The 22,041-nt window shown below is 44.7% G+C and overlaps 1 protein-coding gene across 1 annotated transcript in view; it reads left to right on the forward strand.

Moving 5' to 3' along the window:
• The window catches only part of TRPC5 (transient receptor potential cation channel subfamily C member 5), a 130,093-nt gene extending 109,080 nt beyond the window's left edge, over nt 1-21,013 (forward strand). Inside the window, exons 7-10 of the mRNA XM_028092285.2 lie at nt 15,590-15,793; nt 16,411-16,452; nt 17,454-17,543; nt 20,321-21,013. Coding sequence (XP_027948086.1) covers nt 15,590-15,793; nt 16,411-16,452; nt 17,454-17,543; nt 20,321-21,013 — 1,029 coding nt within the window. The remainder of the gene's footprint in view (nt 1-15,589; nt 15,794-16,410; nt 16,453-17,453; nt 17,544-20,320) is intronic.
• Nucleotides 21,014-22,041: the final 1,028 nt, after the last annotated feature.

Here is a 22,041-nt window from a genome sequence, read left to right on the forward strand (position 1 = left end):
TTAGTTTCTTTGTTTTTAATTATATTGTTTATTGATTGGAGAAAGAGAGAGAGTGTGTGTGTGCACAAGCAGGGGGGCGGAGAGGCAGAAGCAGGCTCCCCGCTGGGCAAGGAGCCCGACATGGGACCCAATCCCAGGACCCTGGGATCATGACCCGAGCCGAAGGCAGATGCTTAACAGACTGAGCCACCCAGGCGTCCCTGATTGGTCGGTTTATTAAACAGTCTGAATGTCATCGTGGCAGGCAGAATCCTAAAATGCTCCCCTAAGATTTCCCACCCTAATCGTCAGGACTGTGAATATGATTAGATGGCACGTTTGTGATTACATTGCATACGTAGCAAAAGAGATTTTACAGATGTAATTAAGGTTACTAATCAGGGAGATTATCCAGATGGGCCTAATCTAATCACATACGTCCTGTAAAAGCAGAGTTTTCTCCAGCTGGTAACGAAAGAAGATGTCAGAGATTCGAAGCATGAGGAGGGTTTACTGGGCCGTTGCTGGCTCTGGTAACACCACTCACCACCTCTTCCAGTTGTCCCTCCAACTCTAGGGATAAGAGGGGCTCCCTGCTGTTGCTCAGTTGAAAATTCTCTGAGCTGTCTCACTGTCCTGTTTGGCTTCTTATCTCTTCCATCATCAACATACTAATCCCTGTTTTAAATTTGCTGCTTGAAAGACCTAGAGTGATTTCCATTTGTCTGGCTGTACCCCCAACCCATCCGTATGTCTCTGATTAGGTTTTTGTGGCGTTGGTTTATTAAGGACAGATGGGGCTGAGACTTGAAGGTCAAATATGGAAAGACAGAAAAGGGGGGATAGCTTTCAGACCTCATTTCTGGCAGGGAAATAGTTTGCACATCAGCAAGGATCAGCCTGGTGTTGTTTGAAGGCAACAAGGGTATAGGAGATGGCCTCATTCTTTTCTGCCTCCTCTTTGATTTCCCATGGAAATATCTTCAAATGGGGGGCACCTGGGTGGCTCAGTCGGTTAAGTGTCTGCCTTCAGCCTAGGTCATGATCCCGGGGTCCTGGGATCGAGCCCCAGATCGGGCTCTCAGCTCAGCGGGGAGCCTGCTTCTCCCTCTCCTTCGTGCCGCTCCCCCTGCTTGTGCTCTCTCTCTCTCTCTCTCTCTCTCTCAAATAAATAAATAACATCTTTTAAAAGAAAAGTAAAAGAAAATATCTTCAAATGGGAATAATGCCCTCCCTGTGCCGATAGGGAACATGCCCCAGCAATGAAGAGAAGCATGTAGGGGAATCATATCTCTAGGAGCTGGCTGAGTTCAGAGCCTGCCTTTAGAAAAATAATTTTAAAAGATGAGGCCTGCTCTTATGGCTTGTCACATCCCCATTCTGTGTCTTTATACTGCTGTCCATCTGGCTCAGCATAGCACCCTGGGCTAACTACCTTGCCTTACGTGGACCTTACCTTGGACAAGCCCTTTGCCTCCACCTCTAGGCCCGAGCTAAGCTCTTTCTCAGTCCCCTAAGGCTTAGAGAAGTCAGTAATAAGCATGCAGTGCCTATCTAGCGTACAGACAGCCTTTATTCATCTGATAGGCATTCAACTGTTTTCAGTCTATTATCATTATAACTCCCATCAATAACTACCATTTATGGAGCACTTATTATATGCCAGACACAATACAAAGCACTTTTCATACATATCTTCTCATTAAATTTTTACAACAACCTTGTGAGGCAGGTACTATTATTAATTCAATTTGATAGGTGAGGAAACTGAGGCACAGAGCTCAAAGTGACTTACCCAAGGGCACTGGCAGGTGTATCTAATCCAAAGTAATCACAATACTATACCCACCCCTTTCCCTGCCTGCATTCCAACTCCCCAGACCTGGATGCACACCCCCCACCCCACCCTACACCCAACCTTGGACTCCCTCAGCTTTATCCTACTTGATTCACTGACTCGAACTGTCCCCTGACTTCTAACCAGAGGACTATCCTCTAAGGAGTCTTTCCCTTGGTTCTAGAGATTAAGTGTCTTCCATTTCCCTGAGGTTCCCTGCCCCCTCCCCCCCAACACACACACACACACACACACACACACACACACACACACACACACAGATGCTGGCTCTCTTTTTCTCCTTCAGTGTGCCTGTGCGCACTTCAGGCTTCCAGTTTCTTCTTAGCTCTGCCCTGAATACTGCCAGCCTCCTCAATGAACATTCACACAACCCACCTGAGATAATCCCACCCACAAAGGGTAAAAAGTTCAGCTCTCTCAAGTTCATTTGCATGACAAGAATTCCTCATATTCAACTTACACATCCTGCCTTGGGATCAGCCTCTCATGCTGTCGCTTCCCAGAGAGCTCTTGCGGGGCCAAAAGGCTCTCTTGAAAGTATATCCTCACAAGCGACTGGACTTCAGGGAAGTCTCTAGAAGAGGAGCATTCTCTCTGCGGACGCTGCAGGGGGCACCAAAGGCTGACTTTTCAGATCTCTGCATCTTGCCTGGGCCTGGCCTTCCCCCTGCTGGTCTAACACAGAAATGGATTCCTCGGTCTCTCTGCGTCAAGGCCCACTCATGGTTTTGTCAGCCAGTGGTCCGAGAGCCCGCATCTGCTGAGGATGGAGCTCTTCACCTCAAAATGCCGAAGGTATCCTTTGGTAGGTCTCTGCTGAGCGGCAGTCTCTGCTTCTGGCAGCAGCAACAGCCTTTGATGCCTGGTACCTGGTAATGATCTTGGTCACGGACAAAGACGAGGACGGGGGAGTTGGAGGACGGGAAGAAGGCAATGAAGGGAAGTGGGGTTTCCTTCCCCCATGCTAAAAGGCAACCAGACAGGGCAGATGGCCGTACTGCCCCTCTGCATCCCAGATTCTCCTGTCCTGGATGTTCAGCAGGAACATCAGTAGTTGTCATGGTGACTCTTCTCTTGGGTGACTCAAACCAAACAAGACCAAGTATGCAAGAGACAGGAAGGGCTTAATGCCCCAAGAATCCCTCTGTCCGTCTACTGGCTGACGTCCTGGACTCTTTCACCCATTCACTTAATAATAAATATCTCTTGGATGGATAAATATATTTATATTTAACAAATATTTATTGAGAGACTACACCGTACTCTACTATTCTTGTTACTGGGGACACATTAGGTGACAGGTGAACAGGACAGACAGACCTCTGTCCTCATGGGGTCTACAATCACGGAACCACAGTTTCAAATTTCTCTTTGCATTTCCTTTCTTCCTTGAAGATTGCCTTTAACCTTTTCTGGGTCATGGATTGCTTTGATCATCTGTTAAACATGGACAAGAGAAATGCACATATGAGCAGACGTGATCAAATGCAGCATAAAATCTCAGAGGATTCACAAACCTCCTCCCGCTGTCATCCAGAAATAGCTCACCTTAAGACCTGTCGCCAGTTAGCATGCAAATATGTGTTAAGCTGTTAGGAGGTCACTTGTGACTCAGTGTAAATGAATCTGATCCCTTACTGAGATCAGGTTTGCACAGGGGGCCAAGCGAGCGAGACAGACCATGAGGGAATTGTACCTGAAGACTGCGGAAGGGACACCAACAAGGAAAAGAGATTAGAGGCACTGAAGGAAAATGTCACCATCATCGCAGCTTTGCAAAGGATCATCAGGTCTGTGCAACAGTCCCCGAAGCCAAAGGTGCCTTCAGCCACTCTGTAAAATAACAACCACCAATGGACAATCTGTGTCCATAAAAATGACCGTGTCTTTATTTCCAATGATTTCAGAGCTGAGACTCGGGAAGAACTGTTCCTTGTGGAAGACCTGACCCCCCTATGGACTGGTCTCTGAATGTTCTCTTCATTGGCTACAAATCATATTTGTGGACGAGTCAAAGGCTCATGGCCAAAAGGTCGTTGTTGGGAAATGGGGTTCTTCTTGGCTTCTGCTTGTTCCCATTATCATTGTTCTGGGCACCAGGAGTCAGTTGACTAGAAAGCTAAGTGGTACAAATGAGCTTTGATTTCTGAGCAGTTGAGGTTTAGAAACTAAATGTGAGCTCGGAGTGATTAATATTAATAAGGCCTCTCTCTTCCTGTGGTCATCGGAGCCCCAGGTTGTAGCCCAAATCCATGTGAGAGACAGCACAGGCCAGGAGGTGTCCTTGAGCTACAACACAGAAGTCACAATACCCAGAAGGAGCATCGGAGGTAACAACCCGCTGCGCTACTCTGCCTTTCCCTCGAGTCCTGAGAGCAAAGTTACATTACATCAGCTGTCAAAGTAAATTTGTTTTCGTTTGAAAGAGAAAAACAGAGGAGATCTAAGAGTAAAACTGAAGAGAAAGGGTCATTGTATTTCTTTCTTATCGTCCTGTCTTCTGTCACAGGAGTCTGCTCTTTCCTCTGTTCTCGTTCCCAGTTTCCCCTGGGGATTTGGCCTTCTAGAGAAGTACCTGGGCCTATAAAATTGTGAGCTCATCACAAAAGCTTTATGACAAATATATTTATCTCAAAGCTGCCCTTACTAAATGTGGCATATCTGGACGCTCCCATAGTTAAGAAAGTGTTCTAGATCCCCTCATTCATTAGAAAATCAACATTATTAAAGAAGGTTTGAACTATTAGAATTAGAATCCTCTCAACTAACTCCACCAAAATTCCTATTGACCTTGCCCTAAAGATTCCTGGGGGTACAAAGAAGTTTCTAGCCCCCAATAAATCTTCTAGGAGATTTTGCTACAGGGATTTTTCTCTTAATACCTCATTGCATACATTTCATACAAGAAAACTAATGCAAGATACTTGATGCTGGAGTCCCTCCACCCTTAAGCAGGATACAGGTGTCTGACACATAGGTGGCTCTCACTTAATATCTACTGAATAAATGAGTAAATTCATGAGTTCCCAATGCATGTGACAAAATATTTTAAAGTCTGAAGACGGAGCAACGGACAAAGCTGACCAAAGCTGAACTCCTTGGCCTCTAGTTCAGGGGTTGGTCAAATTTTTTCTACAAACAGGAAAACAGTGAATATTTTAGGCTTTGTGGGCTATAAGACCTCTGTCACCACTATCCAATTCTGATATTATAACACAAAGGAAGCCGTAGAAATACATAAGCAAATGGGCATGACTGTATGCCAATAAAACTTTATTTATGGGCATGGAAATTTGAAATTCATATAATTTTTGTGTAAAAACTGTTACTCTTCTTTTGATGTCTTCTCAATCACTTAGAAATGTAACAACCCCTCTTAGATCTCAAGGCTGTTCAAAACCAAGTGGCAGGCAAGACTAGGCCTGCAGGCCATCGTTTGCCTACTGCTGTTCTAGTTGTTTCCATATGTATCTCTTTTTTACCTTTGTAGACGGAGGCTCCCTGAAGACAGGGGCTCTGCTTTAGGTTTTCTTTATATTCCCCTGCTGCTTAGTAACATGTGGGACACATCATAGGTACTCAACACATACTTTTTCACTGATTGACAGGGAGAAGCTTGAGGAAATCCCTGATCTTTGGTTTGTCAACTGTGTTAAAAAATGCATAATGAGGATTTATATCCATCGCAAGTGTTTGGTCTTTGGAGATTACATTTCTATGGCAATGGGTGGAAGCATTATCTGACTGAAAAGAGATCTGCCTACATGATGGATTTCATAATTATAGTAACATAGCGCTTTATACTTCCCAAAGCACATTTGCAGATATTGTCTTATTTGATCCTCATCAGGACTTTTGAGGGTAGGCAATATTATCTGTGGGTTACGGATGAGGAAACAGGCTTCCAAAGGTTGAGACTTGACCGGGGCTACATGGCAAGTTTGTTCATTCATTAATCCATTCTTTCTACAAGGACTTGAGAGGCTGCCGCATGCAAGCAATTAGGTCAAGGTGAATGCAGGGCCAGTGATTCCTCAGGTGATGTTAAGAAGCAATCCAGAAAATAGAAGTGTGCCCTGGAGGGGCACCTGGGTGGCTCAGTGGGTTAAGCATCTGCCTTTGGCTCAGGTCATGATCCCGGAGTCCTGAGATAGAGCCCCATGTCCAGCTTCCTGCTCAGCAGGGGGGCTGCTTCTCCCTCTGCTCCTCCCCACCCCACTCATTCTCTCTCTCTCAAATAAATAAATAACATCTTTATTTTTTTAAGATTTATTTATTTGAGACAGTGACAGAGATAGCAAGAAAGAGTACAAGCGGGGAGGAGAGGGAGAAGCAGGCTCCCCGCTGAGCAGGGAGCCCGATGTGTGGCTCGATCCCAGGACACTGGGATCACGACCCGAGCCAAAGGCAGATGCCCAACCGACTGAGCCACCCAGGCACCCCTAAATAACATCTTTAAAAAAAAAAAAAAAAGAAGTGTGGTCTAGAGAGTTCAAAGTAAAGTCCCGATAAGTGAGGCAGATGGGGACAGACAAGTAGATTTTCCCATGCCCACGTGATCAGGCACACCTCTCTCTTCTGCCCAGGCTCAGAAATGGAAGGCCTGACTGAATTAGTCCTGGTTATTTCTGAAAACTGCAGGGTGAACTCAGCCACCCACAGCTCTCACCACCATCTGATGGCTTCTGTCCTCTGAAAGGAAAAGGTGCCTGTTCTCCCCAAATGAAAGATACAGGCAAGCAGAACAATCTGTGTCTCCTTTCAATTTACATTTCTGGAGACCCCCAGAAAAGGGGACAGACAGTTCAGTGAGCTTCAGGACCACCACGTGTGCTGTGAATGGTGCTGCCAGAATTGTGCAGCGTACAACCTACACGGCCGAATGCAAGAGGCCTGCAAAGGTCTCTTCAGAAGCAGAAAAAGCTGAAGGAAACAAGTGGAAAAGAAACCTGGGCCGACAGAAGCCTGGCCAAGTGTGCAGTGGAATCTGTTTTCATAAATCTCAGAGTCTGCTCAGCAGGCTCTGTCTCTGCACTTTTTGCAGGTACCTTTTCTGACACACAGGAGTAAACTTGCTGCTTGTTGCAAAATCCCACTCGTGGAGCACTTCCCAAAGAGACAGTACACCTTAGCACCTTAGTAGTTAAGAGCTTGTGTCCTAAGGGTGCCTGGGTGTCTCAGTCGGTTAAGCATCTGGGATCCTGGGGGTGGGATGCTTCCACCATTGCCATAGAAATGTAGCTCGAGACAAGCGGCAAGTTCTGGCTGTCTGATGTCCCTTTCCCAGGGGCAAGCTAAAGGTGAAACACTTGGCATTTTATTTTCTGGCCCACTGTGTTTGAAAATGGCCAGAAGGCACTTACGTAGAGAAGACAGTGGCTCCAGAAAGCACTAAGAGAGCCCCGGTGCCATGACAGCCAGCACCCCTTGTCAGGACGTAGGGAGGGACAATTCTTCCAGCAACGGGGCTCAGTAGGATCTGAGAGTCCAATTAGAGCTTATTTTCTTTGAGGACCACCGGAGATATCACAAGTTCTTTTTTGCAGTGATAAACGGGATGCCTAGAGAAAGTAACATGGTTTGTTTCCATATGATCTACATGGTTTAGATTACCCAAAGGCTTGTAAGGTGCTATTCCTCAACCAAAACTTACCTACACTGGAGTGTGTGGGTGGCTCAGTTGGTTGAGCATCTGACTCTTGATCTCAGCTGGGTAACCAGTAAAAGGGTAACACACACCAAGCCCCTGAGTGGTCAGAGCAGTAATTCCAACCACTTAGCAATCGCAGAGCGGGATTCGCAGCTGTTTCCCACCTGGGGAGGGGGTGAGGGAGGGGCGAGGAGGGACAGACACAACGGCCGCCCACTAGACAACTGCATATGTTCAGTCGGGAGAAGGACCTGTTTGTAACACCCAACGAGGGGGCTCTTGCAGTCTGAGAAGGGTTAACTGGACTATTGAGGGGGCATCAGTACTAGGGTGCGAGGGATGCTGGGGACAACGACTGGGTGGGGAGTTGGCACTGGAGGAAGGACTGGCTTTTGTACCCTGACGTTTTGCAGCTGAGTTTGTGCCCTTGAACTGAGGTTGCTACGAGGGCTCTGAAGTAGATAAACCAATCTCAAAGTCACTCGCAGCAGGCCCCAGAATGATGGGAACAGGACATTCTGTTACGGAACCTGGACTGGATCGCCCGACGGAAGAACCAAGCGACACCCGGAGATCTTGGAGGATAGGAGGTTTATTTAACACTGGCGGGCTCAGAGGAGAGTGGTCTCCAAAAGTCTGAGCCCCGAGCACAAAGGGGGCAATTTATACACATCTACTTCCGCACACTGGGCACTTTTCGGTGCGTGCGTGAAGCAGGGCAGGGAGAGGAACCAGGATTGGTGCGCGCAGGAAGCAAAGCAGGGAGAAGAACCTGGAAGAGCCCTGGGGCAGGGGCTGGGACTCTCTCACTGGCTCGGTAGGCCATCTTAGGACACAGATTTTCCTTAACCATAACCAGCCAGCCACCTTGGGGAAGAGAGGAGGACTGCTGATTCTTTAGAGCTGGGGAACTGACTCCCCGCTAGACCACCACACACGCGCAGTAAGCCCGGAGGTCAGGGCGTGGAGGGGAATGGCGATACTCACCGCGGGGACGTTCTCTACTTCAGGGCTTCCAAGAGACCTGAACTACTTCCATATTCTGAAGATTCCTGTGTATTTTTTTTAACTGAATTCAAACAAAAATGGAGTTACAAAAACCATGATATATTTTAAATGCTCACATCTTTTTAAAATGGCATTTTTAGCCCTGAGGCAAAACCATAATACAATGTATAGCATTGGGTGCGGTCCAGAAATCTGCATTTTTAACAAATGCCCCATATGCACACCAACCTTTGAGAAGCGTGCCCTGAATTCTACCCGGTGAAGAAAGCACTCCAAGTGGGGTCAGCGTCCCTCGAAATGCCAGGGAAGTGAATTCTCTCGCTTCAGTTTGGGGTGTGTTGCCTTCCCCTCATAGGGAAACAGAGTGGGGCTTCTGCCCAAATGAAGCAAGCAGCTACTAGTTAATGTGAAAAAAATGCCAAAATATCCCTTACCCAAAACTCCCTCCAACCAGCCTGCCACTGGGCCCAAGACTCCTGGGAGTAGCTTTTCTCCTTAAAGGTTATTATTAGCTCTTCTCTGCTATGTCTATGCCTGCCGCTCTCCCTTTGCATTATGTTATAAAGCTTTCCAATTTGCTAAGGCAAGATGGTTGCTGGCAGGAGATCGAAGAGCGTGCATAAGAATTTGTCAAAAGCTGGTAAGAAATGGGCCTCATGGTTTGATTGCAAGGCAAATAACCTTGAGCTTGGATTTGTTGAGAAATGTGAAACTGAACAGACATGTGCCTTTGACCTCGCTGTGGCCATGTGTTCAGGATCTGAGCTAGTCAACAACATTTGAGGGTGTGTTCTACAGCCACAGAGCATTACACTGGGACAGTGAAAGGAGATAAATAGAAGCCCTGGCCTGCTCTACAGGACCTGACAATCTCAAAGGCAATGCATGACACACGCGTGAACTAGAACACATATGTAAATCTATGTGTCATTAGAAGCACATTATGGGGGCGCCTAGGTGGCTCAGTCGGTTAAGCATCTGCCTTCGGCTCAGGTCACGATCCCGGGATCCCGGGATAGAGTCCCGCATCGGGCTCGCTGCTCAGTGGAGAGTCTGCTTCTCCCGTCTCCCTCCGCCCCTCCCCTGTGCTTGTGCATGCGCTCACTCGCTCTCCCTCACTCACTCTCGTTCTCAAATAAATAAATAACATCTTTTAAAAAAATTAAAAAGTAAATAAATAAAAGCACACTATGGTAGCACAAAAGTCCTGAAAATGTTGGGAAGTCTGGAAGAGGAAGAACCACAAAGGACCCTCCCAGGGGCTGACTTTGGGGAATGTTCAAGAGTAATAGCTGAGCAGAAAGGGTAGGGCAGAGAGAAGGAGAACACAGCACCACCAAACACTGAAAATAAGCAAGGAAAAGAATGTCTGACTTGCCCATCACACAAGGTGAAAGGCCAGCCCTGTGCAGATGCATGAAAACCTTTTGGGCATCATACATTCAGGGAAGTTGTAGACAAATACAACTACGCAAGCCACAGCTATAATCTTGCAATTCAAATTAGATCAAGGGTTGAAAATAAAACAGATTTCTAGACGCCAAATCATCCATTTGTCCCTGTTGTTCACTGCTACAATCCCAACACCTAGCGTCTATATATATTTGATGAGCGAGTGAATGTATGAACGAGTGTTTACTAATCCCTTTACAGCTCACACAGTTTAATCCTGCCAGGTGCTCTCTTATTTCCAGATCTTCAGGTTTCAGGCATTAATTCTGTATGCTAATCATGTGCTGTGTGATATTCCCACCACCACTTTTGGACAGTCATCTCTCTCTACCCAGCACCTAGCACAATGCCTGGAATATAGTAGCTCGTTGCCCAACATGGGAACCAAAGGATGGAGGTTAGGTGGACTATGAATCAATACATGATAAATGAATGGAAAAGCACTACTGAGACAGTAATTTGCAGTAACTTCTCTGTTAAATTAGTACATAGAAATTCCCAACAGCTCACCTGACTACTAGGGGCAGGAAATGGTAGCAGTGGGGGTCCTTGAGCTCTTTTCAAATTGCTTAGCCAAAATCATATCCTCCATCTAAATGGACTAGGGGCAAGGAGGGACACCAGAAAGCCTCCTCAGCTCACAAAGATGTCTATGGTTTATCACTTGGCCCACTGTATGACTCTATTCTTTGTTGAGATCAAATGCCTTTTTTCCCTCAGCATTTTAAACAACTGTTGTTTTTTAAAAAAGGGACATCACTTCTTAGTGTTTAAAACACAAACAAAAAGCTTAACTCACATAGGGATTAAAAGAAAGAAAAGAGCATTTCTAGATACCAGGATATCTAGGCGAGTTTGAAAATGTGAGTCAGTTCATCTTAAATACTTATTGAATAGCTACTTCATTTCAAGAACTACAGAAACATTCTGCGGTTGAAAGACTGGCTATTTGGAGCCATCAGAGGGTAAAATGAAAATTCAAGGTTTGTTTCTGGTGTTATGGGCTCAGAAATGTAGTGGAAAGAACCCCTGTCCTCCTCTGCATGGCAGTTTGCCTATAGCACCATTGTCTCTCAAGGGAGTGATAGTTACTATACCGATAATTGTGTGCATATGTGTATATATATATATATATGCAATTTATATATTGAAGCTGTCTTAGTCTGGGTCTCATCAAGGACATTCAAGCGCTTTACCAGCATACTCTAATGAATTTGGAGGAAAAAAAAATCTATATATTCTTTTATATGTTTTTGAGTTGACATCTAAATATGTCATCCTAAGTTAGCCATTGCAAATGATGTAATTTCTAGAATAGGATAAATATTGACATTTAAAATAAAACTACCTAATCACTCATTTAAATGTATAGCTTTTCATTAAATCTGAATAGCATAGCAATTTGTGACTGATAACCATGTATTTAAAAATTAAATGGCAGGGCACCTGGGTGGCTCAGTCTGTTAAGCATCTTGCCTTTGGCTCAGGTCATGGTCTCAGAGTCCTGGGATCAAGACCAGCATTGGGATCCCTAGCAAGGAGCCTGCTTCTCCCACTCCTGCTCCCCACTGCTTGTGCTCTCTCTCTGTCAAATAAATAAATAAATAAATAAATAAATAAATTTTTTAAAAAATTAAAATTAAATGGCTAAAATCTTCTTTAAAGGCAGAAAGTTTACATCATTCCTTTTCTCCTTGCATTCTTATTTCCATTCACATCCCCACAGGATTTTACCCTAATGCTATAAAATTTCTGTTTTAAATATTTTATTACTATTGATCACCCTATAAGAGTTCTTCATAACAAAAATATAAATTAAATTTTAACTTTTTATTTCCTGTGGCCAGAAGGCAATAAATGTTAAAGCATTTCCTTTGAATTTAGTTATGATTCCATGATTAGCAGTACAAAACAGCTCAAAAGAACACAAATATAATACAAATTTTGATAAATAACTAAGACATAAAAATACATTTTTATTGGAAATGAATTGCTTATATAGGTGAATAGAGTTTTTCATCTAACTAGTTATTATATCCACAGAATATTAAGTAATATTCAGGAACAAAATTCAGCATCAACTATATTTTTATATTTTTATAAAATTAAGTGCTAAGAAATCTTTTCATATCAGTAAGTATATGTGAATGGACAGTTTTATTATGCCACTGTCATTCAATTTTCTAGAACTCTGAGTTACATGCCAAAAAGTCATGTAATGATTTTTTGTAAAATAATATTTCAATAATCTATCATCTGACACCTTGATTAGGTTTGCCTTATCTTTTATCAAAAGCAAGGAATTATAAACCACGTGACTTAGAAAAGGATTTGTTACTCAAGATTACAGTCATTCATTTTCTCAATTTCTGGGAAGTAATCCTGTGTGGTAAGAAGCCTCTGAGACGGAGCCCACTGACCCCCACTTCCAGGCATTTGAACCCTTATACAATCTTTTTCCCTTGACTGTGGGCTAGGGACGCAGTCCTAACATATGGGACATGGCAGAAGTGATGTCAGTTCAGAGAGTAGGGTACATGAAGACGATAGCTCTTCTCATTCACCACCACTGAGTGAAGCCTGCTGCCATGTTATGAGCCGTCCTATGGAGTAGCCCATGTGGCAAGGAACTGAGGAAGGTCTTCAGCCAATAGCCAGCAAGGGACTAAGATCTTCAGTCCAACAGTGATAAATTCCACTTCACTGAAATTAATACAGCTTGCTCTATGAAAGAAACCATTGAGTGTATGAAAAGACAAGATGCAGCTGGGGAAAAAACATTTGCAAGTCACATTCCTGACAAAGAGGTTGTATCCAGATTATAGGCATACCTCATGGGTGGTTTTTTTTTTTTTAAGATTTTATTTATTTGACAGAGAGAGAGAGAGAGAGAGAGAGAGCACAAGAAGGGGGAGCAGCAGAGGGAGAGGGAGAAGCAGACTCTCCGCTGAGCAGGGAGCCCAATGTGGGGCTCCATCCCAGGACCCTGGGATCATGACCTGAGCCAAAGGCTTAACCAACTGAGCCACCCAGGCGCCCCAGGCAAACCTCATTTTATTGTGCTTCACAGGTACTGTGGTTTGTTTGGGTTTTTTTTTTGATTTTGGGTTTTCTTTTTTTTTTTTTTACAAATTGAAGGTTTGTGGCAACCCTGCGACGAGCAAGTCCATCAGCACCATTTTTCCAACAGCATTTGCTCACTTTTTGTCTCTCTCGCATTTTGGTAGATCTTACAATATTTCAAACATATTCATTATTATTACATTTGTTATGGTGATCTGTGATCAGTGATTATGACTTGCTGAAAGCTCAGATGGTGGTTACCATTTTTTGGCAATAAAGTACTTTCTAACTGGGGTGGCTGGGTGGTTCAGTTGGTTAAGCATCCGACTCTTGATTTCGGCTCAAGTCATGATCTCAGGGTCCTGGGATCAAGCCCCACATCGGGCTCCACACCCAGCTCAGAGTCTGCTTGAGAATTCTCTCTCTCCTTCTCCCTCTGCCCTTCCCCACACATACTCTCTAAAATAAATAAATCTTTAAAGTACTTTCTAATTAAAGTGTGCACATTGTTTTTTGAACATAACGCTATTGCACACTCAGCAGACGACAGTATAGTGTAAACGTCTTTTATATGCACTATGAAACCAAAAAATTCATTTGACTTGCTTTATTGTGATATTTGCTGTGTGATGGTCTGGAACCAAGACCGCACTATCTCTGAGGTATGTTTATATATATATATATATCAAAATTCACCTGTAAGAAAACAATGCAATAAAAATGGGCAAAGGATCTGAACAGCCACCTCACCACAGAGGATATATCAATATAACGCATATGAAAAGATGCTCAACATGAATAGCTATTTGGGAAATGCATCTTAAAACCATAATGAGCTCCAACTACTTGTCTATTAGAATGCCTAAACTTTAAAAACCTGACACATGGCACTGGGTGATGCAGGGAAGTATTGAATCACTGTATCGCACACCTGAAACTAATGTAACACTGCATGTTACCTAACTGGAATTAAATGTTCCACTAAAATGGAACATGGACGAATCTCAAAGCCAATCTCAAAAAGCTATCTACTGTATGAGTCCACGTATCTGGTATCTTGGAAGAGGCAAACTAAAGCATTGGAGAACGGAGGGGCGCCTGGGTGGCTCAGTCGGTTAAGTGTCTGCCTTCACCTCGGGTCGTGATCCCGGCATCCAGGATCGAGCCCCGAGTTGGACTCCCTGCTCAGCAGGGAGCCTGCTTCTCCTTCTCCCTCTGCCCCTCCACCCTTGCTTGTGCTCTCTCTCTCTGTGTCAAATAAATAAATAAATAAAATCTTTTTAAGAAAAACAAAGTGCTGGAGAATGGAGCAGTGGTTGCCAGGGGATAGGGGTTGGGGAGAGATTGATTACAGAGGGGCAACACTAGGGAATTTGGGGGAAGTGGTGGGACTGTTGTGTATCCTGACCGTGGTGGCTACAGCAGTCCATTCAGGTCTTAAAATTCCTAGAAAAGTGTGTGTGTGTGTGTGTGTGTGTGTGTATCTGGATTATGATGGTGGTTACACAGATATATACACTTGTCAAAACTCATGGAAAACTTAAAATGTGTGAATTTTATGGTATGGAAATCATACCTCAATGATGTGGAATTTAAAAAAAAAAAAAGCCTCGGGGCGCCTGGGTGGCTCATCAGTCGAACATCCGACTCTTAGTTTTGGCTCAGGTCGTGATCTCAGGGGTCCTGGGATGAAGCACCCTGTCGGGCTCCACACTCAGCAGGGAGTCTGCTTGGGGGTTCTCTCCCTCTACCCCTCCTCTCTCTCTCTCTGAAATAAATAAATAAGTCTTAAAGAAGAAAAGCCTGCCCACATCAATTCCACTCCTTAGAAATAACCACTGTTGACAGTTTGGTATGTACCTGTCTAGAACATGTAAGCATGTCATATAAAGGGTTCTTCGGGTGCATAAATGGTATCATGGTGCACAATAGATGCTTTATGTTGCTTTTTTCACTTCCAGGTCTTGGAGCTCTTACAGATATATGGATAAGCGCATATACACACATATATGTTCTATATATAAAATGGTGATAGATCTACTATATTTGTAATAGCTATATTGCAAGCCATTTTGTGGACATAGCATCATTTACTCAAGCAGGCTCCCACTGTTGGATATTTAGGTCATTGCTAGTTGTTTCGCTATGACAAGCTACAGTGCTAACAGTGAACGACCCTGTGCATACATCTTTTTGCAAGTATGATGATCAGATAAATCTCTAAAAGTAGGATTACTGGGTCCTGGGGTACGTGTAATTTGAATTTTTTAAAAATATTTTATTTATTTATTTAACAGAGAGAGACACAGCGAGAGAGGGACCACAAGCAGGGGGAGTGGGAGAGGGAGAAGCAGGCCTCCCGCGGAGCAGGGAGCCCGATGCGGGGCTCAATCCCAGGACCCTGGGATCATGACCTGAGCCGAAGGCAGACGCTTAACGACTGAGCCACCCAGGCGCCGCTGAATTTTTATACCTACTGACAGATAGCCCTCTATAGAAGCAAGCCGAACTTTTAGAATGAGGCATGCGTGCATTTTGCAGTTTCCTATTCCGAATTCCTGAACTTCTCTCTTTCACAGGATCATGCCGATATTGAGTGGAAGTTTGCAAGGACAAAACTCTGGATGAGTTACTTTGATGAAGGCGGCACCTTGCCACCTCCTTTCAACATCATCCCCAGTCCCAAGTCATTTCTCTACCTTGGTAACTGGTTCAACAACACCTTCTGCCCCAAAAGAGACCCTGATGGTAGACGGAGAAGGCACAACTTGAGAAGCTTCACAGTAAGGCTTTCTAAAATTCCTTTTTTTTTTTTAGGTGCTCAGTAAATATTATTATTTTTAATTAACATACAATGTATTATTTGTTTCAGGGTACAGTTCTGTGATTCGTCAGTCTTACACAATTCACAGCGCTCACCATAGCACATACCCTCCCCAAAGTCCATCACCCAGTCACCCCATCCCTCCCACCCCCCACCACTCCAGCAACCCTCAGTTTGTTTCCTGAGATTAAGAGCCTCTTACGGTTTATCTCCCTCTCTGGCTTCGTCTTGTTTCATTTTTTCGTCTCTTCCCCTATGATCCTCTGCCTTATTTCTCAAATTCCTCATATCGGTGAGATCATATGATAATTGTCTTTCTCTGATTGACTTATTTCACCTAGCATAATACCCTTTAATTCCATTTCTTTTTAAACAAAACTGTTTTCTATCTTCCCCACCCTTCATGACGGTCCCTATATTAAACAACATAAAATCACTCCAACCTACAGAGGCCTGGGGGTTTGTCAGGCAGGAGCTCCTGTGTTATTCTCCAGTCCTAATATTAAGAAATATATTCGAGTGGCTGGGTTGCTGGGAGACCACTGATGTAAGCTCTCTGTCCATTTTCAATTACAGGAACGCCACGCTGACAGCCTGATACAGAATCAACATTATCAGGTAAAGCTCGTCCCAGTGACTAAGCAAAATTGTTCTTGGTCAGTTGGTGTGACCTCGGACAAGTCACTTAACCTTGCTGAGCCTCGGTTTCCTCATCTGTGAAATGGGGGTGATATAACTTAACTCACAGGGTTGTTGTGAGAATCAAGTGGTGAGCATGCATGTGTGTGTGCGCACACGTGTCCTGGCACATTTAGTGGTAGCTATCATCATCACCGTTACTGATACCAAGTAGAGTGACCACGTGTGTGCCATTCCCAGGAGGCTAGGTAAAAAGAGGCCATCCTGAGGTGCCCGGGTGGCTCAGTCAGGTGGGCTTCCAACTCTTGATTCCGGTTCAGGTCATGATCTCAGGGTTGTGGGATCGAGCCCTGCGTACCCGCACCAGGCTGTGTGATCAGTGGGGTGCCTGCTTAGGATTCATTTTGTCCCTCTCCCTCTGCCCCTCCCCCACTCTCCCTCTAAAATAAATAAAATCTTCTTTTAAAAAAAGAGGCCATCCCTGTAAAGGAGATGTGTACATTGACTTTAAGAAAAATATCTGGATTATGTAATTAGCAGACATTGAAATCAGCAGACTTCGTGACACCAAAGAATGACTTTATCAATTCTACAAGAGGGAAGAACAACTCTCATCTTACAAGGAGGGTTAAAGTTTAATACAGCCTGAAAGGAAGGGTATTGGCCATGACCATCCAAAGATTATTCCACTCTCATTATTCTATAAATGTGAACCTGTGTTTGCCTTCTTTGTGGGCAGAAATGTTTCTTGTTGGATGAATTTGATTTTGCTGGCCCACTCTGCCACCACATTTGGACACACAGTCATTCTTCATTTAACCAATGGACTGAACAGGATTTTTGAGGAAAATGACTGGATCCCGGGAGGATTTCCTATGGCAAAGACAGCCTGAGCATATTTTTTTCTTGACAGTGTTTCTTATTTTCCTGAGAGCCTGAGAAGAAAACTGAATGCTCCCCCCCTTTTTTTTAATTTCCAGGAAGTCATCAGGAATTTAGTCAAAAGATATGTAGCTGCTATGATAAGAAATTCCAAAACAAACGAGGGACTAACAGAAGAAAATTTTAAGGTAATTGAATCATGAAGTGGTTTAATTTCTCACTTCACATTTCTTAAGCATTGTAATCTTCACAGGGTTCGAGCTTTCTGGTGATCATTTAACTGCCTATAATACAGCAAAACCAGCTATGATTTTTATGTTCTCTTAGAATGGTCTGTTACTGGGGCACCTGGGTGGCTCAGTCGGTTAAGCATCCAACTCTTGATTTCAGCTCAGGTCATGGTCTCAGGGTAGTGAGATCGAGTCCTGAGTCAGGCTATACGCTCAGCAGAGAGTCTGCTTGTCCCTGTCCCTCTCCCTCTGCCCACTCATGTTCTCTCTCTTTCAAAAAAAAAAAAAAAAAAGAATGGTCTGTCATCCAGCTAATGGAGAGATTTCATCAATGTCTGTCACCACAATCAGCTTTATGTACAAAAGAAATTTGCCTTATTCATCCTTGTAATATTCTGGGTGTCTCCCAGTGTGGGAATTGAGAGCTTTAAGTGTTGTGGCAAGGATGCACAATGAGGGGCAAGAAAGCAAAAGGAAGATGCCTGCAAACGTAAAGGCCTTCTTTACTTCAGAGATACAAGATGAAGACCAACTAATCCATCATTAAATCTAAGATTTAACAAACCCTACCACAAAACAGCAAAATTCTCCTAATACTAGCATTAGCCTAAAACAGTGGTTCTCAATCAGGGGCAATTTTGTTCCCTAGGGCACATTTGGCAATGTCTGGAGACATTTTTGGTTGTCACACTGGATGTGTGTGCTAGTGACATCTAGTGGGTGCAGCTCAAGATTGCTACTAAACATCCTACAATGCACGGGACAGCCCCCCACAACCAAGATCATCCAGCTAACATGTCAAGTGATTGAGAAACCCTACCTTAGAACACATGCATATTTTCTTTTTTTAAAAAAAGATTTTATTTATTTATTTGTCAGAGAGAGAGAGAAAGCACAAGCAGGCAGAGGGAGAAGCAGGCTCCCCGCTGAGCAGGGAGCCCAATGTGGGACTCCATCCCAGGACCCTGGGATCATGGCCTGAGCCGAAGGCAGATGCTTAACCGACTGAGCCACTCAGGCGTCCACACATGTATATTTTCTAAGGAACATAAAAAGGCCATTATCCGTGCCTGGGTGGTGCAGTTGGTTGAGCCTCTGACTATTGGTTTTGGCTCAGGTCATGATCTCAGGGTCATGGGATCAAGCCCCGTGTCGGGCTCCACATTCAGCGCAGTCTGCTTGGGTTTCTCTCTTCCTTTTCCTCTGCCCCTCCCCACCTCTCTCTCTCTCCCTCAGATAAATAAATAAATCTTTTTTAAAAAGGCCATTATCCTAATCCATAGATATAACTCATCTATTGAGGGCCTGCTGTGTGCCGAGCACCCCACTGGGTGCTGGGGTATAGTGATGAGCAAGATATCATCAGCCCCCACTCTCGTGGAGTGACACACAGACAGTAACAAGAGAAGGTGACAAATGACTGAGTATTCTGACAGGATAAACACAGGGTGCTGTGGGACAGAGAGGAGGGACACTCAACTGGGATCTGGGGAGTCAGGGCAGCTTTACGGAAGAAGCTGTGCTTAAGCTGAGGCTTTCAGGAGGAGCCAGATAAAGGAGAGTCGCCGAGAAGAGTGTTCTAAGTGGAGAGAACAGCACAGGCAAAGCCCCAGAGGCAGGAGAGACTATGCTCATGCGGGTGGGCAGGAGCGAGCCCCAGGAAAGAGTAGGAGGGGCTGACACAGGGCCTTGAAAGACCTTGTAACCCTTGGAATGGCATTTCTACTTGTATCCAAGGTCAGTGACAAACTTAAAAAGTTTTAAGCAGGAGAGCAATAGGATCCAACTTCAGCTTTTCTTTCTTTTTCTTTCTTTTTTTTTTTTTTAAAGATTTTATTTATTCGTTTGACAGGGAGAGAGGGAACACAAGCAGGGGGAGCGGGAGAGGGAGGAGCAGGCTTCCCGCGGAGCAGGGAGCCCGACGCGGGGCTCGATCCCAGGACCCTGGGACCATGACCTGAGCCGAAGGCAGACGCTTAACGACTGAGCCACCCAGGCGCCCCCCAACTTAAGCTTTTAAAAGGTGGCTTTTAAAGGAGGAATCTAGCATCTAGGCCGTCAGTTAGAGAAGACATTTCCTGGGGACACCTGGGTGGCTCAATCAGTTAAGCGTCTGCCTTCGGCTCAGGTCATGATCCCAGGGTCCTGGGATCGAGTCCCGCATCGGGCTCCTTGCTCAGGTGAGGAGCCTGCTTCTCTCTCCGCCTGCCGCTCCCCCTGCTTGTGCTCGCGCTCTCTCTCTCTCTCTCTGACAAATAAATAAATAAAATCTTAAAAAAAAAACAAGAAAATGACATTTCCTGGGGACTTGAGTGGACAGGGCCCCCTGTCCCCAAAGAGCAGTCTCTAACCTGACACATTCCACTTCCCTACTTTTATTCCTTAGGGTCCTAAAAGCTTTTTCATCTTCCACAGTCTTTCTATATGCAGATGAGAGCTAGTACCTTAGTTGCTGGTTAGCGCTTTAGCAGGGACAAGTCTCTTGGTGTCCTCCTGATAAGGGCCATCTGAAATCAACTTTGCCAACTGCACAATTTTTCCAATGGCCAGCCCTGCCCACAGAATTATTAATAAGTTTTTCTTGTGCTGGAATAATGTGAGATTTTGCTGGTAGTCTGTGTACTTTGTGATTTGCCATTAGGCAAAACCTGGAACATTCCAAAGGACACCCAGTGAGCCTATTTTGAACTAAAGACCAAGCTTCTTAATGTAAGGCGTCTTCTCTCTTGCCCTAGGAATTAAAGCAGGACATCTCCAGCTTTCGATATGAAGTACTTGACCTCTTAGGAAATAGGAAGCACTCAAGGAGAAGCTTTTCCACAAGCAGCACTGAACTCTCTCAGAGGGATGATACCAATGATGGCAGTGGTGGGGCTCGGGCCAAATCCAAGAGTGTCTCTTTCAACTTAGGCTGCAAGAAAAAGGCCTGCCATGGGCCACCTCTCATCAGAACCATGCCGAGAGCCGGGGGTGCCCAAGGGAAGCCAAAAGCTGAGTCATCAAGCAAACCGTCCTTCATGGGTCCTTCCCTCAAGAAACTCGGGCTCCTGTTCTCCAAGTTTAACGGTCATATGTCTGAATCCAGTTCAGAGCCAATGTACACCATTTCGGATGGCATCGCTCAGCAGCATTATATGTGGCAGGACATCAGATATTCTCAGATGGAGAAAGGGAAAGCAGGGGCCTGCTCTCAAAGCGAAATTAACCTCAGTGAGGTAGAATTAGGTGAAGCCCGGGGCGCCGCTGAGAGCAGTGAATGCCCCCTAGCCTGTTCTAGCTCTCTCCACTGTGCATCCAGCATCTGCTCCTCAAATTCTAAACTTTTAGACTCCTCGGAGGACGTATTTGAAACTTGGGGAGAGGCTTGCGACTTGCTCATGCACAAATGGGGTGATGGACAGGAAGAACAAGTTACAACGCGGCTCTAAGTCAAGCCCCTATCCCGTTGTGGAACACAAGAGAAAATTTGTAATTTCCTTGCTCTCAGAGGTGACATAGAATCTGATTCCCTCATTGCCCACCCCCCGCCCCACCACCACCAGAAAGGAGAGGGAAACTCCTAGTTATCTTCACTATCTTTTATAGCCACATTTTCCATTTTTTTTGTTCTTGTTAGTATGATTATTATTATTGCTATGATTTGCCTTTTTATGCCTGTTAACTCGAAGTCCATCTCACAACCAACTGCAGGGGTGTTTGCCCCGAATCAGCAGAGGTGCAGCCGGGTGCTCTACCCTTTGGCTTTGCTTTTCTTACCCTTGCTTCCTTGAAGCTCCAGGTGCCATTTTGCTACTGTTGCTGCCGCGCAGATTCCTGACCTTCGTCAGGATCTCACGCCATTTCCCCACGGGGCCGCAGGACGAGCTCGGCAGTCCCCACCAGCTATCAGATGAGGCTAGCCAACCTGCCCATCTCTGTCGCCCATTCCAGTTCAATGAACAGCATCAAAGGGAGACTGAACAGACTCCAAAGAATTGTGAGCTTGTGGTTTCTAGGTAGAACTGGCCTTCTCCTTGTTTTTGTTTTTAAACACAACGACTTCTCCTTATTGTGGGGGCTGTTGAGTGTTTTGTTTCTAAAGATGTGTTAGTTTCCCAAGGTGTGCCAGTGAACATTTACCACATAGTATGTGTCCTATCTAATAAGTTAGTGAATTCCTTTCCTGTGTTTGTGTGTTTCAGTTGACTTACTACCTTTCAAAATGTGATAGTATTGAGATTAGTATTTTAGGACGTGTGCTATTTTAAGAACCTCTGCTGCACTCTAACCGGTAGTCGCTACATCTCATACATTGGCAAGAAAAATAATTAGCTGGTACATATATAGGGGCCTATCTACTGTTGATAGTTTTAATCATCATTGCTATCAAAAGCGTTTCTAAGGTGAAAGCCTGGGTTTGAAAATATTTTTTTATCAGAAAAATAACACCTTGCTAAGGTGTCGAAATCCGAAAAGA

Source organism: Eumetopias jubatus, unplaced genomic scaffold (assembly GCF_037043125.1).
Source record: "Eumetopias jubatus isolate StellerSeaLion01/CBP00866 unplaced genomic scaffold, mEumJub1_p1.0 scaffold_11, whole genome shotgun sequence".
Classification (NCBI taxonomy): Eukaryota; Metazoa; Chordata; class Mammalia; order Carnivora; family Otariidae; genus Eumetopias; species Eumetopias jubatus.